Source organism: Pygoscelis adeliae, unplaced genomic scaffold (genome assembly GCF_000699105.1).
Source record: "Pygoscelis adeliae isolate BGI_AS28 unplaced genomic scaffold, ASM69910v1 Scaffold38, whole genome shotgun sequence".
Lineage (NCBI taxonomy): Eukaryota > Metazoa > Chordata > Aves > Sphenisciformes > Spheniscidae > Pygoscelis > Pygoscelis adeliae.
This window is the reverse complement of record NW_008825614.1, coordinates 20,903,012-20,926,460: the sequence shown is the minus strand read 5'-3', so window position 1 is coordinate 20,926,460 and position 23,449 is coordinate 20,903,012. Positions and strand designations below refer to the sequence as shown.

The window sequence follows — 23,449 nt, the reverse complement described above, 5'->3', positions numbered from 1 at the left end:
AGCTACGAACAATGTCAACAGGCTAATTGAAGAATTAATTCAATCCACAATTTTATAGAGAAGACAGTCCACCCTGGTAAACTGGTAACATTAACTGAACAAGACTCAATATGGGACAGCAATACAAATACTCAAATACAAAGGTAACTTCTTTAATACACATACCTGTCACTATCCTCTCTTTGCCTCCCGAATGTATGTATTATGTCTCAGTGTTACATATAATAAAGATAGGCGTTCAGGCTTATCCTACAAGAGTATATGGAATCCGCAACTTCCAAAAGCAATCTCAGTATTCAATTCAAATCCCTGTATATTAGTTTAGAAAAGCAAGACAAAGCTTTTATTAATGCGGAAAGAACCAAGACGTCTCTAGACTGGATAGGCATTTATTTTTCCTACAGTTACATTGGTTCCCACACTAAATGTCTGGTACCTTCACACAACAAGCAGTGTAAACTGAAACTGCCCCTTTAAGGAAAGAAAAATCTCCAAACCTCAGCTCATCTGCAAATTTACTGCTTGACACTGAGGGAGCAAGGACAGTAACTGAGTGTGATTGTGTGACCAGCATAGCAATCAATCACTTCTGATACTTCACCTCACTCTCTCTGTAGTACCCATTTATTTTGAAAAACCCAAACTTGCAGCACATTACAGATTATGGTTTCTCACTCAACACATCTGGGCTAATGTGGTTTTGAAAAGTCTGGGTAACTTTAGAAATTACTATGGGTTTCCTACGTGTAGGTATTGGAAAAGTAACTTGGAGTGAGTATCTAAACATGCCCAGAAAAGATGAACTAAAGCAGAGCTATTCCTCCACATGAATGATCTGATCTCTGTTGCACCTCAAGAAAGCTATTCCGTATAGTCAGATCACTGCTCTGGGGGGCTCATATACTTCAGAAAGAGCTAATAAAATAATAATAAAAAAAATATTTACTTACTGGTGGTCTGAGTGTTAAGGATTATTTACAATTTTTTCTACAGAGAAATGGGAATGTAAGCCTTGGCTATAAAGCAATACAATCAGATCCAAAAGAATCAGAAGGTACAAGGAATCAGTATAACAAATAATGACTTCAGATAGATTTTTAACAATGATGTGGTGTATTTTAATTAAAAATAAAATTCTAATTCTGAGACTGCTTAGTATCTCTGCATGAAAGCTAGATATCGTACCTCTGTTCTCAAAGCTTATGGCACATAGCCCACAAATGTATTTTTCAGCCATGGCGATTTAGTAAAACACCCTCCTTGCTATTTTAGGCACTACATATTATCCAAAGATTTCAATATATTGGCATTCTAGACTTCGCCAGAAGCAACAAAACTCATGGGACATCCCCAAATCATTTAAGTCTAGCTTACAAGGCAATTACAGAAATCCACGTTTATTTTGGGTTACATGATTCTATGATACAAGTCTATGTAACTATGCATATTTAAAGATTCAGAAGACATCACAAGTGTAGTCTAACAGATCAAATGCATCAAACAGTTCAAACACATTCATGTTTTTCTGTTCAGTGCTCTCCTCCATCTGCAAGGCACAAACTGACGAACTTATTCTAGTTCCAGGGGCAGCTGCAGTTGTGAATACAGGACTGTTTCTAACCTCTCTCACTATTTTCAAATTACTAGAGAAGTTTTAAACGTGATGACTGCACATTTCCTGGAATTATCCAGAAATCACTGTTATGAGTTTCGACACCATTGATCTTTTGGAAATTTTATGACACTGATTATTAGGGTCATTTTGCAAATCTGCTAAACTTGTGCTTTCTGCCATAGGTACTAGGTCAATTGCAATGGGATTGGGGAAATGAGCCACAAACTGAGTCTCTGTACAGAGCTCCAGAAGCCAGCACCAAAAATCTGCTAGCGAAGCAAGAGACACAGAGATAACTGAACTGAGAACAGACTCCCAGGCTCCTGAGCTTAAGTCAGATACACAAGAAAAGTGTACTTCAACTGGGCCCCAAACTATCAAATTCTCTTAAAAAGGAGGGTATGTTTTTTTTCACGTTTACATGAAAAAGCTCAATGTTTGCAGAATTAATTTTCTTGTAGGAGGAATTTTGTCCTCTTTGAGCCATATACAAAGTACCAGCCAATAGGACCTCTAGTCCTCTACAGTCCGTTTTAGTAATGTTTCAACATTGTATTAGGCTTCGGGATTGAGATTTCCATACAGAGGATGTACCTGTGATGCACTTCTGTCATAAGTCACCTAACTAGATGATTAGTGCTGGGACAGACAATGTCAGATTTCACACTATTAAGATCTCAACATGATTACTATTTTATAAGAATACTGGGCAGTAATTGTGTCCTATTTCCCTACTTCACCTTTTGCAAGTAGAAATGACTTGTGAAAAGGCACAAAAATAGAATAACTTTATGCACCTAACTGCTGTGCAGCACCGTTGTTGCGTAAGTATTCAATTTCAATAATAATAACAACATACCATTTTGATATCAAGTTCAAACTGAGGGACAACATCAAAAGCGACCTTCACAACTTTGTATTTTAATTGGGCATACATCTTGCTCATAGCAATGTAATGAAGCCTTTTCTTGAAAGCAACTTGTAACAGCTGCTATCTGTAACTATCTGCCCCAGAATTTGAGGTAAATGGAATTCCCCGAACTCTCTATCAGGTGCCAGTGTCTCGAGTAAACTCAGATGGTCCAAGAACTCATTTTGTTTGTCTGATGCTTGAATTTGCACGAATCTAGCTATCTTAGCTCCTGACTAATGATTAATGATCTCCAAGGGCAGAACCTTTATCAAAATGAAAATCTCAAATCTAAAAGTCAATGGCCATCGGTCAGCACAGTGGCGCTCGTTGTCACCTGAACAACAGGCTTGTCTAGTTCATTTAACCATAATTACACAATAAACTATTAATGTACTTTTCCTTCTCTGGCCAACGTCGCAAGGGTTTTGCCCATCAGAAAATGTGTCAGGAGAAAGCAGTCATGCCAGCACTGGCTGCCATGCTGAGAACACCAGTCATTACAAGTGTCACTAACAATACCGTCTCCATTCTTCTTTTTTCCCACCTGGAATCAACTGCAAAGTCAAAAGACCTGCTGCAGAGTTAATGAGCACTATTAAATTTGCTCTAATCTTAAGAACAAAAGAACTCATACAGGACTAAATACAGCCAGACAAAAAAAAATCTGCTGCCTGACTGAGGTGAAAGGTAAAAAATGCACCAGTTCTCAGGAAAGCAAGAGTGGGAGGAAAGGCGCTGGCAGAGGCACTTAAGCCCATTAAAAAGAAGTACAATTCGCAATAGGAGTACTCAACTTCTCTTCTGTAACGTCTCTTGACTGGCTAACTAGTAAACACAAGATAAAATGGAAATAATTCTCTGCCAAATATGCACAGCTGTAGGTCCATCTCTGATGATTCATCAGCAGCTCTAGGCATCTGCCAATTTTTTCTTTTTTAATTTTAATTTAGGATGGATCTAGAAGTGGCAGAGATTGCAGTCTACTAGGGAAAAGGAGCCCACGGCACATAAGGAAAGCAGCACACAAGACAATAGTAACTATTTCAGTGCATAGATGCTCACTTGGATGTTACAGCTTGCATTTACAATGACTAATCAGTAAATTTGAATATGATACTCAGTATAGAAGTGGTAAATTAGCAATGGCAAAGTACTTCAAATTATGTTTCTCAAAATACGAACAGTTTATAATCCATACCAACTTCCTCAGCTAAAAATAAAACTGTAATGAATTCTGCATTCATATAAGATTTCCACCAATTTCAGTGAAATTGCGTGGTGCGTAAACAGGTGGAGAATTTGGTGCAAAATATTTCCTCCTATTGGGGGTTGATCTTGTCTGCTCTTCTCAGGGCTCTTACTTCCCTTCTTTTGCCAGACAGGGAGCAAAACAATACAAGGTCAAGATCACACCATTTCTTTTGGAAGACTTAACGTACCCAAACTACAAAGTTACTGAATTTGTATCACACTAACAAAAAGACAGATCTTTTCTTGAAGTTGCTGTAAGAGTATTCCAAATAATCAAGAGAAGCACTATTCCATCCACTATTAACAGTCTCTGTGATTGCAAAACTGGGGACAAAACCTGCTTGTAAAACTTACAGAAACATTGCAATTCTCATTATTTTCCATTGTCAGTGGAAAAAGAGGAAAAAAAGATATAATCCAATTTCTTTGAATAATGAAACAGTATTTCATTTAATGTTCCATTTGTTTCAATTTTGTTTTTTGACTTAGCCTTGAGACATGAATCATATTAAAATATTAATTTAAATATATTTACTTATTATGGCAACAATATAATATATGACTTCCTATATTATACTCTTTTGACATTTTAAAAATGACATTTAAATGGTCCCGAACTGATTTTTTTTTTTAAGACCTATTTAATGGAAAATCTGGTCTTTTCATCTCAGGAACAGAAACAAATTTTGAAATACTGTATCTGTGGAAGAGAGAATTTTTTCTGACCTTCATATTAATACAGTGCTTTAAAGAACAGTTTAAAAAACTGCACTATATGTAAAGTGTCAAATAATGTAATATGAAATCTGAATTACTAAGTAAATGAGCAGTTTTCAATATATTCAGAAGTCTTAGGGAATTTCAACTAAAAGGTTTAAATTTTTGTTGCTTTAATTCATTTGAAGCATGGTTCTGCTTACCAAGTTTTCAAGTTAGAAAACATTTACTAATTTTTCCATAAATTCTATAAATGAATAATTTTTCAAAATAGTAATTGAAAAAATATTCATTTAAAAAGTTTGAAGAGCAACTAAAAAGGAACATGAGAAACAATATTGTGTTTAAATAAAAACATTACTGAAATGTGTTCCTTTCAAGAGCGTGCTACTACCATATGTACCTGAAAACTGGTACTACAGTCTGTCTCATGCAAGTAACACCCCATCTTCTGTAACTATATAAAAATATCTCCTAGTTTCCCATGACTTTTAAACATGAGCTTTAAAGAAGATGGATAGCTACTGGACAGCTGATTTTTGCTGCTGGCCAACAAGATTAAACAAGCTTAAATGCATCTCATTTTGCAACTAAGCAAGACTCCCAATATTTTGCTAATCCAAAAACTATCATGCGCTCCTTGTACCTGGAAAGTGAGAAAAGGTGAATAGCCTCAGAAAGGGATTTGCCAAATTCACAGAAGAACCCTTCTCATTCATCACCTGCTGACAGCAGGGAACAAAATGAAAAGTTATTCCTTACTCAAAGTTATGCTTCGTCTTGCCCTCATTTTTTAGTGCTCTCTCCTTTGAAATTCACTCCAGTAATGGTAACTCATGACGTTTATGCATGATCGTTATTCATGAAAAAGTAATAATATGTACACAGCAACAAATGGAAATGCTTGTACATGCCTAATCAATGCTATCTTTTCAACACAACAAATGTGAAAGAAACCACTAAATAAATTCTAAAAATAGTTACTTAGGCATGAAAATTTCTCATAGACATGGTAGTGATATTTATACCCACTACTTTTCAATTAAGAAAATTCGTTACATAATGATATTCAAAGGACTCTAATGCACAGTATGAGGCATAAGAGACTGCTATAAAGCTAAATATTTCATTACATTATTGACCATGCTGTTTTTATCTTGGTATAACTTTTACAAAGTTTGTTTTTAGAAAGGAACTTTCAGTATTAATATTCACTACTTATGCATGGAACAACATGGCAGAAAGTGTGTCTCTGATGACAAAGAAGTTACTTACAGGTAATAAGTGTAGGAGTGATAGCTTCTTCTGCCATGATGGTGGAAGGATTAGGCAGTGGTGGAAAAGATGAAATGGAAGGAAAGAAAAGCCAAATATTAATGTATGAAAAATCAAGATGAAACTGAGACCAGAACTGGTGACAAAAATGAAAGGTAGCAAGAATGCATATCTGGGCATGTCATGCAATGTGTCTGGAACAGACAGATGACATATCCAATCGCCATAAAACTTTAAGCAATACAATATATATAATGCATCTCCAACTGTTAAATCAAACCACCTTAAAGTACACCTACTATCTAAGCAATGTTAGATATTTAATATATATTTATCTCTGCATACACTACACACACAAACACTCCCAATTAAAGTGATAAAACACCTCTGATTACACCTCAACTGCATTAGGAATAAGGATATGGAACTTCTAACATGGTGTTGGAAGTTTAACAATGCAGAATTTCAGAGCATGTATTAAGTAGCTTCTCCTCCTGTCATAGCACTGTAGAATCTTTCAATATCCTTTTCTTTACTTAAAGAAATCAGTTCTGCCATTGACAGGAGAAGAATGTGTTTCCAGAGGGGAAAAATCAATGGCTACAGCTTTTTTAATATCTCAGCTTTTTTAATGACCATTTAAATTCTGAAGAAAAAAAATACTTCTTGCCACGCAAATAAAAAGGCTATCCTTTCTGGCTAAAATTATTTTGGTGGTATTTCCCCATATGGCAGAGGAAAAAATAAGAACTGATCCTGTATCCCTGTTATTTCTGCCCACATGAATGTTACAAAGAATGAGTTGGAGACCTAGCACCACCATCTTGAGAAATATGGACCCAGTCAGTCTTTCCTGCATCACCTCTTGCACAGCCAGATCCTCCACCCAGACATGCTCTGCGTGAGCACGAAGTATAGAAGCCCTCCAGCTATGCTCTCCTGCTTTACATCTCTCCCTCCCTCAGTTATGAGCCCACTATAAGCAGGACTGCAACTCTCCAAAAGCGGCAAGTTCCAACCTCAATGAATTCCATAGGTTGACTGCAATTAAAAAGAGGCTGGAGATCTTAAAACATCTCTGAGCATAATGTCAAGTAGCATTCACATGTTGGTAAGATAAAAGACTGAAAGGAACCATGTAGGCACTTGTAATTTTTACAGCACATGCATACAGCCCTTCGACTACAGAGGAAACATGTAAACAGGCCTTGCAAAGGACTATAACTAACGTTAACTTGCCTCTAGCTACATGCTTCAGGCATCCCTTTGAAAACTAGGCTTTCATCAACTTTTCTCTCTGATCTTCTTTGTGTGAAGATGCCGTTAGAAATATTTCCCAGTTTTTATTCCCATTTTTCTGATGCACACAGTATTGTTCAAACACAAGAGGCTAGATACTGAATATTTAATCACATGGCACATCTGCAAAAATGCACACCTGTTAAAGTTGAGTTTTAAAAGATATCTAAGAATAGAGTAAGGGGAAAGCTGCAAAACAGTTATGCGCTTCTTCCACCAGCACATACCCCATTGCCTTCAGTAAGGAGCACAGGATTAGGTCCTATCAAAGCAGACCAACTTACGTGCTCTGTTAGCAAGGGATTGTTTTCTGGTCCAGTCATAATCATATCTCCCCCTGCCCTTCTTTTCAGAATTACTCGTTCTCTCACTTTCACTGAGAATCTCATGACACCGCCAACCCTGTTTCTTGCCATATGTTGCCATGACAGAGATTTAATGCAATTAGTACAAATGTTCTCATACTTCTAAAAGATGTATAATAATTTGACAAACAGCAATAAATACAATTAATCAGTGAAGCACTGCTGGTACTTATATGCCCAATTCTGCCAAGTATGTTATAGAGATAAATTATTCCTTATGAAAAAAATGCTGAAAATCCAGGAGCTTTCATTTGTGTAAATTCCCCATTAAAAAATTGTATAAGATGAGAAAAATTAGAAGTCTCAAGCTCCGGTTATTCTTATATTGTTAGAGTTGTGAGATTTTCCATATGAAAGTCCTTGAAAAAGAACACTGTGGTTTTTGACTTGCAAGAATACCAGACACTGAAAAAAACAGGTAAAAAGAACAAATTAAAAACCTACAGAAACAGAAGGTTTTAGACTTGCAAGTCCTCAGGCCACATGGAAAAGCACCATTCATAATTGAAAAGATTTAGCTTTTTTAAGAAATATGAACAAGTTCCATTTTACTTCCTACATAATGTATACAAACTTACTCTCTCTCTATGTATGAAAAGTCTTCTGTTAAAGAGAGTGACCCAAAGATTTTGGCCAACCTTGGCCAAATTTTCTTCTGTGCATGGCTCTTTAGTCACTTCCCACTAGAGAGTTTATTTTACGTCAATAAACTGTTTCCGTGTACAGTGATAATATAAAGCACTTTTATATCCTTCAAGACTGAAGACATAAATGAATTTCATAAATACCACTTGTAGAATAAGGCCCCACTATAAAATTTATCAAAACCAATGCAGCTGGCTGCAGGAGGATTGTCCCACTAGAAGGGAAAACTTCTGGAACTGTGTAATTATCACAGTGATTTCTTTCATCGTCTCTCTTTTGTAGCTGGCCTAGAGGGAAAAACAAGGTTCAGCGGTAGCACTGGGAGAAGACTGGAGTTTTCCTTCAGCCCTGTTATCTCCAGTTTCTATCCTAACTGCTTGACATTGTTGGCAAAGGTGTATAACTGAACAGCCTGATTTTCTATCAGGGAATGGGACCAATGCATTCCCAGCCCAGCTCCACCGAGTGCAAAAGCCTTCCTTATCCCCTGCCAAAAACCAGGGTCTCTGAGTTAAACAGATGCCACAATTACATATGTTAGAAACTACTGGAAGGCTCAGGCATAGAGACAGCTGAAAAAAGAAACTAAAGATAGGCAAAAGAAAATAACCTTTTTATGCAGAGAAATGCAATGATCAGAAAATCTCCATTCTACAACTGAAGCAGAGGCCAATGTAATTAAGTTTTAATAACTGCTTCCTTACTGCACTCCCACTGCAGCAGCGAGATGGCAGCCCCGAAAGAAACAGATGCCCCAAAGACATACATACTTTTAAGCAAACCTTGGACCAATAAATCTAATTTCTCAACTTCTGCAGATTTTTTAAACTTAGCTGAAATAGAATATAAAAGAAAAAAAAAAAGGAAAAGAGAAAAGAATAAAGCAGTAAGGTTCTGATTTTTCCAAGTCTTGATTTAATTGCTATTGCTTTTCCAAAGGTTGTGGGAACAGTTCTCTCATTTTCACTGCTCTGCTTTAAGTTCATCAAAAGGTGAACTTACTTGCTGCATGTTTTATTTTTTATTTTTCATGAAGTCCTATGCAGGTATAACAAAGACTGGCAGAGATCAAGGGCCTTGCCTGAGATTTAATATTCAGGATCAGATTCAAAATCCACTTTATTGTGGAGCAATATTGTGGAAACACATGTATTGGTTTCCGCTGACTTTGTGTTAACTCTTACATGAGAGACTCAGAGGACAGCTGAGGAGAGGAAAGCCTACTGGCATTATTCTGACTTCACAGAGAAGAATTATCTCATTGATATGACCGTATCGGTATTAGGAATAGCTTGCATGTTCCTAGTCTACGCTACATGACATCTGTATGCAGGAATGTGGTTGAATGGATAAAGACAAGATAGAACAGAACAGATAAAGAACTCTGAACAACCAAGTGGGGAGAAAAACAGGAAAGCACTAACAGTCTTCCCCTGACCCGGGTGACAAGCATACAAATCTGGTTTACTTTAGTCAAAGACTGAACGTCCACACAGAAAATGTTTTAGTGTCCATGATGTTCCTACCCTCACTAGTGAGTCCATACCATACACTGAATAGTTAGGCCACCTAATCTCCCTGTGACCCAGTTTCTAATATAACTACTTCAGAAGACCATGATACAGTGAAATTAATAATGATGCCTAATGACTATTGATATTTGCAGAAATTCTCTACCTACTGCTTTGATAGTGACCATATCCAAAACATGTGTGTACTGTACTGAAAACTCTGCTTTGAATGTTGGTCTTGCCTACCTGGCTACTGAATTAAAAGTCAAAGAGGCTGATCTGTGAAAGTCTGTGGTGCCTGGCACCATCCAAGCAAAGAATGGTTGCTGGATGAAATGAGGTGGCTATTAAAGGAATATGTTGGAAAAAGTCATGGTTATCACGTACAGTAAAACTGCTTTCCAAATCTCTTGACAATGGAAAGAAATGGTTTGCAATTAAGTTAATTAAGCACTGTGAAGCCCCAGAGACAGAGTAAATTTAATCTACTAGTGAGATCTGGAGAGCAAGTCTACAAGGACCCATTTCCGTGAAAGAATGAATAACAGACAGTATATGCCTTGGGATACGCCTTGGGATAGTGGAGTGTGAATGGGATATTGCTGCAGCCAGTTCCAGGCAAGACAAGTTTCAGAGCACGTAGGCTCAGCATGGTGAAACCTAGCACTGTAGCCCAGACAGCCTGCACATAGTAGTGCAGAGAGGAAAGTGGCTCTCAGGGGAAAGGTGTCACTGAATTATAAGGTGCTGTTTTATTTTTCACTCAAATCTTTACTCCAGTAAAACTCCTGATAAAGTAAATGAAATAAAATGATCAAGTGCAGTAGTCAAACGACACGCTAGCTTGATAAGATTGTTTCACAAAGTAGCACCTAAAGCATCATAAAACTACAAAAACACTACAGTTATACTAAGCTTGCAGAATGATTTATACATTTTCTTCAAATGCATAATGTATACACAGTAACTGAACCAAGGTGAAACCATAGGGGCTCTCAGCAGCGTAGTGAATTAATGCACCAGTAACAATCTATTGAATAATCGGTTCATCTTTTGCTTAAGTCATGAGTGTAATTGTATTCAAGACCTTCTATGCCACAGCATCTGCTTTAGAGGTCTGGGACACAATATACCTACCTCCTGAAACTCTCATTAAAGCCTAGTCGCATCCTGTTACACAGATGAACCATTCTTACTTTTTAATATTCACTTCAACTCATTTCACAGTTTGTTTTGTTCAAGGCTGCAGCATCATTCTGGGATATGTTTAAGTTATTGGTATCATTCTTTCTGTACTACACAATGCAATTGTATGTATTTGGTAACAGAGTTCCTGGACTTGTACTTTCAATAGTTTCATCTCTGCCACAAGCAGATTTATTCCAAACCCCAAAGAAGCTCACATAATGCACTTTTCTTCTAACAACAGAATTACTATGAATAATAATTACTGTGCTGTGGTAGACAGAAGGAATCAAGTATCCTTCTGCATTAACATGCAAACACTTAGGATTCGAGCCTTTCTGCCTCTGACAATTAGATTATCAAAGAGCTTTTCCCTAGAGAACGAAGCAAGAGCTGGTACAGCATCCATTTAGCCAGAGACCCTGACACCTTATTTACTTCGAATCATTGGATCATTTTGCAATGCTCTCCCTTCAAGATCAAGAAGAACTTGTCTCCCTTGCATGAATATATTCTACCTTTGGTGCAAACGCTTAAGGAGAGGCTCAGATTGGAAGAGAGAGAGTGATGAATGCCAGTCAGGAATTGTGTGAAGAAGGATTGGCCAGACAATGCGAGAAGCCTTCACCCCTGCGTGCCAAGTGCTGTGTCTGGCCCTAGGGAGGAGTTTGGGAGTTCAACTGTTAAAATTGAAGGTATAAATGATGCAACAAATCAGAAGTGGGAAGAAAAAAGTACTGCAAAGTCAGAACAGATTTTAACTCTGCTACACTGTACTTTATTGAGAAGATTTGGTCACTGGGTCAATTTCGTTGCCCCAGCCAGACTTACCCTGGGGCTTAAGTCTCAATCTCTTCTGTATGGCAGCTTTTGACTGCTTTACCTACCTCTTGTTGTGGCCTAGCCCTCAGCCCTGGCCACAACTCACCTTTCTCTGCACAGAGCCCTTCTAACTCATGGCCCTCCTTCCGTCTTCAAGGAGAGTGAAAAGCAGCTACTTCTGTTGCCTGCCCTGAGGCACTGCCAGGCAGCTGCCTCTTTAGCTGTGCACTGCCACTGTTCAAATTCTGGAAGAATTTCAGGCAGCTCAGGGGTTTTGTCTATCTCAGACCTGCCAAACTAGTTAACGTACAATTAAATCACATAGTGTTGGGATGAGCAAAATCAGACCAAGATTGCTCTCGAAGGAAGATACAGGGTGAATGGCAAGGAGGTGAGGGGTTATGGGACAGTAAGAAGACTACGGCAGACATGGAAGGACATTCATGACTCAGCCCCTTTACACAGCTCTCACGCACTCCCAACCCCAGCTTTACAGCTGCAAATCTCACATCGCTCAGGATACAACCTAAAACCTTAATTCTATTTGCTAATGAATTTCTCCCAATCTAGACTTAGCTTCTATCATCACAGAGATTTTTTTCTTACCCATACCACCTCCCTAGCTATGAGATATTTTTCCCTTTATTATTTTTCCTTCTATAGTGTTGAGAAAGGCAACCAGGTTTAAAAGCCTTATACTTCTAATTCAAAGCAAAGCAATCTCAATGTGTGTGTGTGTTGAACCAGCACTCGGAAACATTCAGCACCATTGTAACATTTTCATTTGTTTTCAGGGAATGGAGTTTATGCAGAACAATATAGACCCCATTCTTAGCACAAATTACCTTAGCTGTAGTTCCTGTTTCACTGAGGATTTCTTTTACGTTCAAGAATGAAACTACATGCAACTTTCAGCTGATCTGTTGAACAGAGTGGAGACTCACACTTTCAGGGTGGAGATACTGTTCCATTATTAGAGTCCATCATGCAGTACTAATGCATAAAGTGCTAGAATCATTAACCTTGAGTTGTTTTTCTTCTATAACAAAGCTACAAACATTAATTCATAGAAAATGCTGTGGGATGTAACAGACACTGTGGTTTTATAAAAACCCCACAAAGCTTTGGGGGTGGGAGGGAGCAGTACTTCCTAAACTCTGTGGCAAAGGCCATGAAGGTGGCTGGATACTTTTGCCAATATCAAACTGAGAACTGCTGTAGGAGATGCTGTGACATGAATATGTACGTAGAAAACATCTACTAATTGCTCACCTTTTCTTCATGACCAGTACGACCCCCAGAAATATAATGACGAACAGCAAGATTCCTGCAATGACTCCAGCAATTTTAACAGTATGGTCAGTCTGCTTCTCAGGCTCTGGGTCCGGTTTTCGAGTGGCAGCCCCTATGGAATCCGTATAAGGAAAAGAGGAGAGAGAAAAACAATAAGGATGTTATTCGTTCGATGTTTATACATTTAACCTACCAATGTCATTAGTCTTATCCAGGGCCAACAGATATCAATGCTTGATCTTTCAAGAAAAAATCCTGCTTTCGTATGCATTGACAGGAATATAATTCTTCACATTGTTCCATGACGTTTTGCAAGACCGCAACACAGGTGGGATATCACTGCCAGCCCTGACCCTTTTATAAAAGCCTCTTCACAGATTCACAAATTTCTGTATTTTTATTATCTGTGCTGGCTCCCTTTTCTTTCTGCCATTTAGAAACTTGCTAACAACACAATAACTATCCTAAGCCTTTATCCAAATTTGATTTGCTGGAACATTCCTCAATTATTTTTCATAAATGAAGCTGTAATTCCATAACATATTAGCTTAAACACCTGGAAAAGTGAGATAAGCTCATTTACCATGCATTTTACCCGCAATTGTTTTTTACACAATAGACTATTTTTTTTTTGCCTTTGGAAATCTAAATCTAGGTCACATCTGGTAGGCAAAAAGACTCCTTCTAAGCAATTTATTCACTAAGTGGGAAGCAGCTGATGATCACACCACTGGCACCCACATTTAATATCTGTTTAAATGAGATAACCAGTGCCTTACAGCAGCTACTGTCTTAGCTCTTCCAGCTTCTCCATTTAAAAAAAATAACATCGTTTGTACTGTTTACTGTATAATGAGATGGAACGTCAAATCCCTGTCTGATGAAATATCCATTTCCTCTACTAAATGAGTTCAGGATGAAAAATGTTAAGGAAGCAACATTCAATTCACTAAACTGATTTTATTTTTTTTATGGACTTCCATTTTTTTTTAATCAAAACGTGACAGCATTCATCATTTGAGGCACCATGCCATAAAGTGGACACAGGGATTTATGGATCACTTTCCTGCTATAGCTTTTTTTGGAAGGAAGAAGGAAGAGTAAAAGCTAAATGAAGTGTAATATTTTAAGACCACATTTTTATCTCACTGTCTGGGTTTCACAGAGGATTTTGAAAGCACCAATTATATTTTACTTGTTTCTTCACTTCCTTTTTTTGGAAAGAAAGCAAATTAGTGATCAATTTACATGCAGAGATTTTTTCTGAAAAGTACAATGAAAACATTTCCAATATGTCTTCTCAATCGTAACCAGGATGTTCTAAGATGGTGGGTACTTGAGTGCCCACAGTCACATTTTTGGCCTACATCTTCAAAACTCCTTACCAGGAAGAATGCCAGGAAAATGTGGCAATTTGTATTGCTGCCAGAAAAGGTGATAACCTTTAATCAAAATATATCTAGAGCTAACTGCAGGAACCAGGTTCTTTGGAAAATTCTGGCCATGGTACTTTGTGTGAGTGCTAAGTCAGAGAAGGTGATCTGGTGCCCAGTCCCACCAGAATATTAGTTCGATAGCAATACGCTGTATTGCTAATACACAATACAATTCCGAATTAGAAAAATTCTCACTTCTTATGAGTAAAGGTAACAGAATCTGGCTCTGTGTTTTCTTCAATGCAGATGCATAAAATTCTGTTATAAACAGTTCTATTTTTATTTTCCCTGTGTCATATATAAATCATTTTGTTAAACTCTATATTGCTGTAATCTGCATGGCACTCAAAAGTGTAGCAGATATTTAGAAGACATCTAGAGTATCTTCATGCAAAAGGTAGATGTTGAGTTGAACTTGGCAAACAGGAAGCAGTGAATCAAGTATGACGCAAATGGTAAGACGTGATAAGGACTTTACAGTCCTCTTTTAAATCTAAAACCCAAGCAAGGAAGAATGCAAAGTCAGCAACACGCAATATCTTTTTCGATGTAATCTCTAAGACTGGTTCCTTCCAAAGTCTAGTCTTCATTATCTCCCTCAGGCTACCTCACCCTACTGGAATACTCATTGGTAATACCTTCTTAAAATCTAACTCTGCCTTATGGCTTCATTCCTTTCGTTAAGGCTTCCAGTGCTAGTTTTGGGATCATGCATGCTGAACGTTAAAAGTAAGTAAAGGCAGTCTTGCTACATTTTCACGTAGAACTCTCAACTATCCAATGCGTTTTATCTCAGTGTCAACGTCTCTCTTTGACAGCACAGGGTCCTCACTTCAGTGGAACTAGCAAAACTTACACTACGCAGAGGAGATAATATCAAAATCGTATTCAGAGCACACACATATTCTGCATATCACGGAGTGCAACTTTTATGAAATGCCTTCAATGACACAAAGCATTACCCTCTTGGGAGTCATGGACAAGCTGGGGAATCCACCACTATTGCAAATTCTCCAAAGAAAGCCTACACAAGAAGAGATACAGAGCCTAACATCAGGACACTGAAACTCTTGTATTGCATCATCTATTGATTATCCAATTGAGGGATCATCTCAAATTATCTAAGAAAAGTGTGTGTAATGCCACCCCGAGTTAAAAATAGAATAAAGCTTCCCGCCATGATGGACTCAGCCTGACTCATAACAGAGATTGTCTTAAACTGGAAACATGATGTTCGACATGCCTTTCAAAAACTCCTATCATTAATTATTATAAAAAAACAAATATTGGCATTATTTCAATTCTCCTTTAGTTCCATGCAGCATCTCATTTATTCACTGACAGAACGATCCTCCTTTTTTGGTGTCAGTGGGTTCCAAAACCCACTTGGGTAAACAAACCAAATTTGCCGCCTTTCACCTTTCTTGAACATCCCTTGAGTCTTTTAGTATTAGAAATTCTGGATCACCTTTCTTCATTTTATTTAATACTGTTTATTCCTTTAACATGCCTCAGTTTTTCTACAACGGGATTTTTAAAAATTGATGTGTTCTACTCCATTCTTTAACCCCCTTAGCATTCTGTTTGGTTTTATTTCAACATCAGATGGACGCTGAACAGGTCACTGGTGCATTGTTTACAGTGAAACCTGCATTCCTTTCTCAGTGCAGAGTTCAATTTTGAATGCTTTGTGAGTTAAGTGTCATTCAAATTTACCTCTGATGAATACATAGCATTTATCAAGACTGAAATTTGAGGTGGTACTACCTGTTTATTCAGTTTGCTTTTGTCCGTCTCAAATCTGAAATTCACATAGTCCTGTGTGAATTCTGCTAACCCACAACACCTAGCATCATACTCGAGAGCTGCTGCCTCAGTGCTGACTCTTCCATGTATTTAATAGACATACTGTACAGCATATAATATTAAACCCTTAAGTGCATTAGCTACGATAAAAGCTGGCAGTATATTTCTCTCTGGTTTCTGTCTGATAGGCAGATTTTGATCCAGAGTAATATTTGTCTCTCACCTCATAATTACTTCTTAACTGACTTTTAACCTATAGCCACCCAGGCAATTGCACTGGTACCATGGAGAGAAAGGTGAACTGTGTGTAAGGGGATCGAAGCAGCTAGGGGCAGTAGTTCTGAAATTCATTCTGCAATGTCAATTTGTGCTTTTAGTCTTTTTTGTATGTTTTCAAGTGAGATTTGGAAAATTACTATTGCAAGTCTAAAAAAATGATGCTGTGGTTTCTCTTTCACTCTGCTGTACTGACACATACTAAAAAAGTTGAATGAAATGTAATCTTTCTTTACAGAAGTAGTGTTAACTATACACTATTGTAGCATGATATTATAGTCCTGGCATTTTATTTTATTTATTATTGTTGTTTCAAGCAGTTTGTCTGACATAGTCATTTTTAATTTTCTTGATCACCCTAGAGCCTTTAAAAATATATACAAGACTAGTGGAATTCTCTATCTCCAGTAAAATATCTGCTTTTAATGACAGACTGCATATTGGTGCCAACAGCTGAGCTAAGCCCACTGCATTTTCCTCACAACACTGAACCTAATGACTTATTTCGTGGTTTTTTGTTCATTTTACTTTTAAGCGTTTGGTTCTACCCTTGCACACAGAAGCCTGACTTTAAAACTTGCACAATAACCTCAATTCTGTTTTCTTACTGAGACTGTCTGGGCTAGTGGAGTTAGAATAATCAAGGTCAAACCAACACATATACTATGGTCCACCTCTAGAAAGGCAATAGGTCAGTAAAGAGCAGTGAGTGCAGGACAGCTCAAGGGAGTTGCTTAGAAAACGAAAGGACAAGGAAATGTTTCCTGCCAGTTTAAAAAGGATTAAGGTGCTGACTTTGGCAAGTCCTTACTTGATGAGAATAAACTAGAGTGCTTCCTGCCAGAAGTGAAAAACAGAGATACACTTATAGATAAACCCCAAGGTGCCACAAAACGCAGCAAAGTATTTCCACAGGCTTCCTGCATTGAATAAAGTGGAAGACAGTAACATCGTTTGGTTCCATACCCTTAGTTATTTGCTTTTCTAATTAATTTCAGAGATTCCCACTTCCCCTTTACTTACTTACTGCCCATTCTTTGTGGCTTTCCCTTTTTTTTTTCAGCAGCATCTAGAATGTGAAATATCTTTTTTTATTTCACTTAGAAAAAATGACATTCAGCTGGCCTGTTTTTTATGACTTTCCCTCATGGGCCCCTTTTTGTTCAGTACTTTGCAATACCCAGTGATAAAATTTTTAAGTAGTATCCATGAAACACCTGAAGATTTTATTTCACTTATTTTCACTCAGACCTATTCCATTAACTTTTTCTTAATATTGGAATCTCCTTTTCTGAAGTTTAGTGATTACTCAGCCACTTCTTGGCATCTTACCTCCTCTTCAGATTGAGAACTGAATTATATTCTAGTCACTAGTATTTAGTGTCTGCCATACTGTGAATTCTTAAATTACTTCATGCAGTGAAATTTCTATTTCCGTACCATGGGTTAGAAGACTGCGTAAAAAAATTCCTCTCTCTCTGAAGAATTTCTAGTTCTCATCAGAGATATACAGGTCTGATATTAGTATTATAGGAATAATTTGTGCTTTTTGGAGAATGGTTCTGCCACTTCCTTGGGTGGAAAATTTCCCTTTCCTTTCTCACTCAGAAAGCACAAGTGCCGTGTTATTGATCAACCCCAAAACTTCATAAACAATAATCTCCTTTAGGTGGTTTATGGATAGAAAAGTTTGAGCAGATTAAACTTCCTCATTAAAATGGAAGCTAAGACTATTCGCTGAATGAACTAGCCAAGCAAAATATCATTCTTTTAACTTACATGCAAGCATTACCTTGTTTTTAAAACCAATGAAAGTGTTCTTCAGTAAAAGAAATGGACCTCTACGAAACTGAACAAAAACTCTCTCTCATTCTCTCTTTGTAAATGAACAAAGTTTGGACTTGCTTTTCAATGCTTATTAGTCCCTTCCAAAAAAATGTAGTTAGAAATGACTGACCATTGTATAGAAAAGAATGACCAATAAAATAACCCTGGCTCAATAGTCTAGGAGCTGCTAGTTACACTTTCAAAGAAAGGAGTAAGATTAAAGCTGTTAGTACTAAAAACTAGCTATTTTAAAAAATCCAGACATTTCTTCTCCTATTTTGAGTTAATTAACTAGACTGGTCTCATTTTATTTCTCCCACTCAAGGCTGGCCATAGTTGCTGCCTTTTTTACTTCCTTTCTGCAGTTTTAAGCTCTCAAAAGGTACTTGCTTGGTAAGTCACTTGCAAGCCTTTCCAACTGTATTTCATTCACAGGTGTCCCAGTGACTGATGTAATGGCTAACTTTACAAGGCTTTAAAGTAATAATACAGTTAGTCCAGATCGTCCTAGTTTCCAGCCAAACTTGAGACTAACTTGTTGTGTTAGTAACTAGCCCATGATTTTTTTACGCAGGCAGTGCGATTCAACTATCACATCTCAGCACCTACTTTTAACTCCTTTCACAGAGTGAGTAAGGAAAATGAAACGTTATACCCCTGTGTGACAGTTGCACTGTGATTAGGTGGCAGAAATCATGCAAAATGGTAGAAGGCAGAAGGGAGGCAGAGAGGTGTGATGCTTCCTTGGAACACCTATCACTAGGATCCTATTGTCCCTGCCACAAAGACGACTGAAAAGATCAGAGAATTTGGCTTTAAAGACTCTGCCCATGCTCCCCAAGGACAACACAAATTACAAAGGCTACTATCATTATTACTCTCTATTATTTGTATGATAGTAGGATCTAGAAGCTGTAAATCAGATTGGGAGCCCCATTGTGCTAAGAACAGTGCAAGCACACAGCTAAGCAATCTTTACCACTACAAGCATACTATCTAGCTGAGCTAGGCTGTAATAGGCAGGTGTAGCAATTGCCGATGGGAGGGGGAGGCAAATACGCCTAAGAAAATGCATTTACCTTGCCCAAATAAATGAACACTTCTGTCCTTCCTGCTCTTTTAGCTAGCTGGTATCACTCAGCACTTCCAGTTAGTAACACAGTAGAAAAAGATCTTCAAGAGTGATTTGAGGGACAGAGTAATGTTTTTATGGATGACGTTGGTTAGGGTGTTCCAAGGAAGGAAGTAACATAAAGGTAGGAAAAGCAGAGGTGCCAAAAGTAAAGGGCTGGGATAAAATGCAGTATGACAAAATAAGAAAGTACACAAATACGCCTGTGCTACTGGTATGAAAAGAGGTGCTCCACAGAGGTAGGTCCTTCTATAAATGTTAAATGATAAACAGGAATTTCAATCCTATACTACAGACTGCAAAATACACCTGAATGGGGCAGTAGTGCAAAATGCCCAGTGTCCTCCAGAAGTTCCTCAGCATTTCGACCCCCATCTCCCCCATGACTGCAGAAAACTGTACCCTCATTTTTAAGTCTGCAGCAGCATCACTGGTGTTATGAAAAGACAAGCCAGTCCAACATGCTTTTTATTTGAGTTTCAAGTTCATTCCAGATGCCAGGATTTGTGACTGTCTTGGAGAAGACCCAAAACACATACAGATCTGTAGTTGAAATGAATTACCACCCTGGCTAGTCTGTTTATACTGTAAGTGACTGGCATTCAGTCCTCATCTGCTAGCCAGCATGTATTCTGCTAACAAAGTCTTTGTTTTATTACTCCTGGTAGAACTCCAGCTAAGAGAAAGTTCTCCCTCCCCTTCCTCATTGTTAGCTTTCAAATCAGTGGTCCTAGTTCTCCTTCAAAACTGCACTGCTTTTTTGTCCATATGGTAGAAGTTACGAGGGGTTGTTGGGCAGGGTATAATTTGTGACAGAAGGTGGTTTTGATCAGTATTTTTTTCAGTTTTCTCTCTCTACTCCATGCCTTGAATATATTAGTTTTGTAAATGCCTCAGAGTAAGGTCTGCTTTACTTCTCTTTTTACAGTATTTTTCCCATTCTGTTCCTGGCTTCTTTTGGAAATGCTCCTGTACAAACTGCTTTTTCCACGGGGCACGGATTATGTTTTCTTTCTGTTTTGCTGAGCACAGGAGCCATTTAAGTGTTGAAATCGATGTATCCTGATTTTCCCTCCCATGACGTGTTAGCGCTCACTAAGTCAATTTTTTTAATGTCTAGGAAAGAAGGCAAACAGCACTTACATTTTAGCAGGAGAGTACCTTCTCTGTAATTTGTGATCATTGGTACCATACATATTGCTGTGTACAGATCTTCCTTTCCTAAAAAAGATTTCTGCACTTCCATATGCTGATTTGGTACATTGTTTATTTGGTGTTTTTTAAATGCAGGAAAAAACAGCCTTGTTAAAAGATCTATGCTAAGAAAGGACTATCAAAATAAGGCTCCACTGTGTAACAATAATTATGAATTATTAATTTTGTTTGTGATATTCTTTATGAAAATGTAAATATAAGCGACAAAGAACTGTATGAAAAGAAATGCAAAGAACTACTTCACTGATGAATATGACTCATTTAACTGACTATCAAATGAACTGTATCGCTCACTGGTGGATGATTCATGTTAGTGCATGTGAGCAAAAAGACTTTTTTTGTTAAACATCTGTGTTTCTGGTTATCAGGAATAATAACATTCTTTACAAAACATGCCTAAAATAAATAAAGTTCCCAGTTTGACACGTATCTTTTGGTCTCAGCACAATCCATTTTTTAATGGGATTTTAATCCAGGCTCCTTAGACTGGATTTTTCTGGAGACTGTGTTTTTAAAAAAAGGACTTACAAGAAAACAAGCAAGCAAGCCGTGATAAACAGGTCATTTGCTCCTTTGCAACACAGCCACCAACCTTTCTGCTTGCTCTTTTTTTCCCTTTTCTCTTAATCAAGGAAATTTAAATAATTAAAATTCATAAAAATTTTCCTCTCCAGTGGGCACCGAAGCAATTGGAAGCCCTCACTCATACTGGAAGAAATTGTAAGTCCTCACACTTTAATAGCACTGAGATCGTTAAGGTATGTTTAAAGCATACTCAACAGCTACACCACAACCAGAAATTAATAACAAGTCTAGAATATATAGACACAGTGTATCTCCTTCTCGGAAATAAATAATTTCCTAAGGAAAAAATATAAAGTCTTTGGAACCTTAAGCTTTCAAATGGCTTTAAAGGGTACCCCCCCCCCACTTCAGTCTATTTTATGAGGACAAAAGTCTGGTTACATATTTATAAGTACTCTCTTTGGCCACTTACTCTATGTGGCCAAAGAAGCAGCCACAATGGTGCATATCACAGACCTCTATGTCAACAAAGGGAAAGGTCATGGAAGCATATTTGAAAGACAGACCCCGCCAGTGAAATAAAAGATAAAATCCTCCTGACTGCTACGGAAAGAAGAAACTGGGCTTCTTTGCCAAACTGCTCTCTGACTACCCAAACACAACAAAAGTCAATATGACTTCATGAGATGCAAATTTCTGATCAAGAAGGTTGACTGAGGAGCAATGAGAACATACTTGCATCAAATTATCTGTATGCATGTAGGTCTCATACTGAACAGGGATGAGGAGGTCTGAGAAAGAGGCACCAATAAGGGCTGGAACTGCAGGTGTCTCAGTTCTTTGAAATGTAGGGCTGGTTACCAGCTGATGCTGTGTGAAAGAGGTCCCGCTTGCAGCCACTGGAAGTGCAACAGCATCTTATAAATCTGACTTCTGTGAACAAGAAGTCCTAGAGGTATAATGTACAACAACGGGCGCTTTTAGCCCTAAAACATTTGATTTTATGGTTCTCTACATAACCTCAAGCCAACAGTACTCAGGGTAGAAGAGTGACTCTCTCAAATTAGCTCTAAGGAAATGAAAGCAGTCAGTCCAGACTGATCCTGTCCATACATAATGCTTTTTCTAAGCAAGTCAGCACCACTTTCTAGCCACTCCTATAGAAGTAGCTGATAATTTATCATCACCTTCACCAAGGGCATTTGAATTTCACCTATTGCTGAAGGAGACCTCAGGTTGACTCTCACGTCTTCAACACCAGATCTACTCCTGGAACTATACTGAAAAGTGTCAAGAAATATCAGACATCCCTGAAAGTTTATTTCAACTATCTTACACAAACAGAAAAGGTGTGGATTTGAAGCCTGAAGAGGACTCTGGCCCCTCTAGGGGAGGTAAAATGGTTTTGCTAGTACTCATTTCGCTTCCACCAGGCAGGGAAGATGTGAAGTCAGATCAGAGTAATGTTTCTGGAGCTGACCTACTCAGGGTGAAACTCAGCTACAGAACTAGATGTTCTTGGCATGGACAAACACAACTGTTTTATTTTCCATCCATGAATGCAAGGGATCACATCCAGCATGGGAACTGAGTAACCTGAAGTTATGGGTAGGAAGTAGTAGAGTGAGGTACTGCCTTCTGATCTTGCTGCCACTGAGGACTTAACTACAGGAACAGTAAAGAATAGAATCATAGAATCATAGAATCATTAAGGTTGGAAGAGACCTCCAAGATCATCGAGTCCAACCGTCAACCCAACACCACCATGCCCACTAAACCATGTCCCTAAGCACCTCATCCACACGTCTTTTAAATACTTCCAGGGATGGGGACTCAACCACTTCCCTGGGCAGCCTGGTCCAATGTTTAACCACTCGTTCAGTAAAGAAATTTTTCCTCACGTCCAATCTAAACCTCCCCTGGTGCAACTTGAGGCCATTTCCTCTCGTCCTTTCGCCAGTTACTTGGGAGAAGAGACCAACACCCACCTCGCTACAACCTCCTTTCAGGTAGTTGTAGAGAGCAATGAGGTCTCCCCTCAGCCTCCTTTTCTCCAGGCTAAACAACCCCAGCTCCCTCAGCCGCTCCTCATAAGACTTGTTCTCCAGACCCTTCACCAGCTTCATTGCCCTTCTCTGGACACGCTCCAGTACCTCAACATCCTTCTTGTAGGGAGGGGCCCAAAACTGAACACAGTAGTCGAGGTGCGGCCTCACCAGTGCCGAGTACAGGGGCACGATCACTTCCCTGCTCCTGCTGGCCACACTATTTCTGATACAGGCCAGGATGCCGTTGGCCTTCTTGGCTGCCTGGGCACACTGCTGGCTCATGTTCAGCCGGC

The 23,449-nt window shown here is 38.3% G+C and overlaps 1 protein-coding gene across 1 annotated transcript in view; it reads right to left on the bottom strand.

Moving 5' to 3' along the window:
• The window catches only part of LOC103924545 (receptor-type tyrosine-protein phosphatase mu-like), a 323,454-nt gene that overhangs the window by 87,643 nt on the left and 212,362 nt on the right, over positions 1-23,449 (bottom strand). Inside the window, exons 14-15 of the mRNA XM_009333074.1 lie at positions 12,871-13,003; positions 5,772-5,801 (exon numbers count right to left, since the gene is read on the bottom strand). Coding sequence (XP_009331349.1) covers positions 5,772-5,801; positions 12,871-13,003 — 163 coding nt within the window. The remainder of the gene's footprint in view (positions 1-5,771; positions 5,802-12,870; positions 13,004-23,449) is intronic.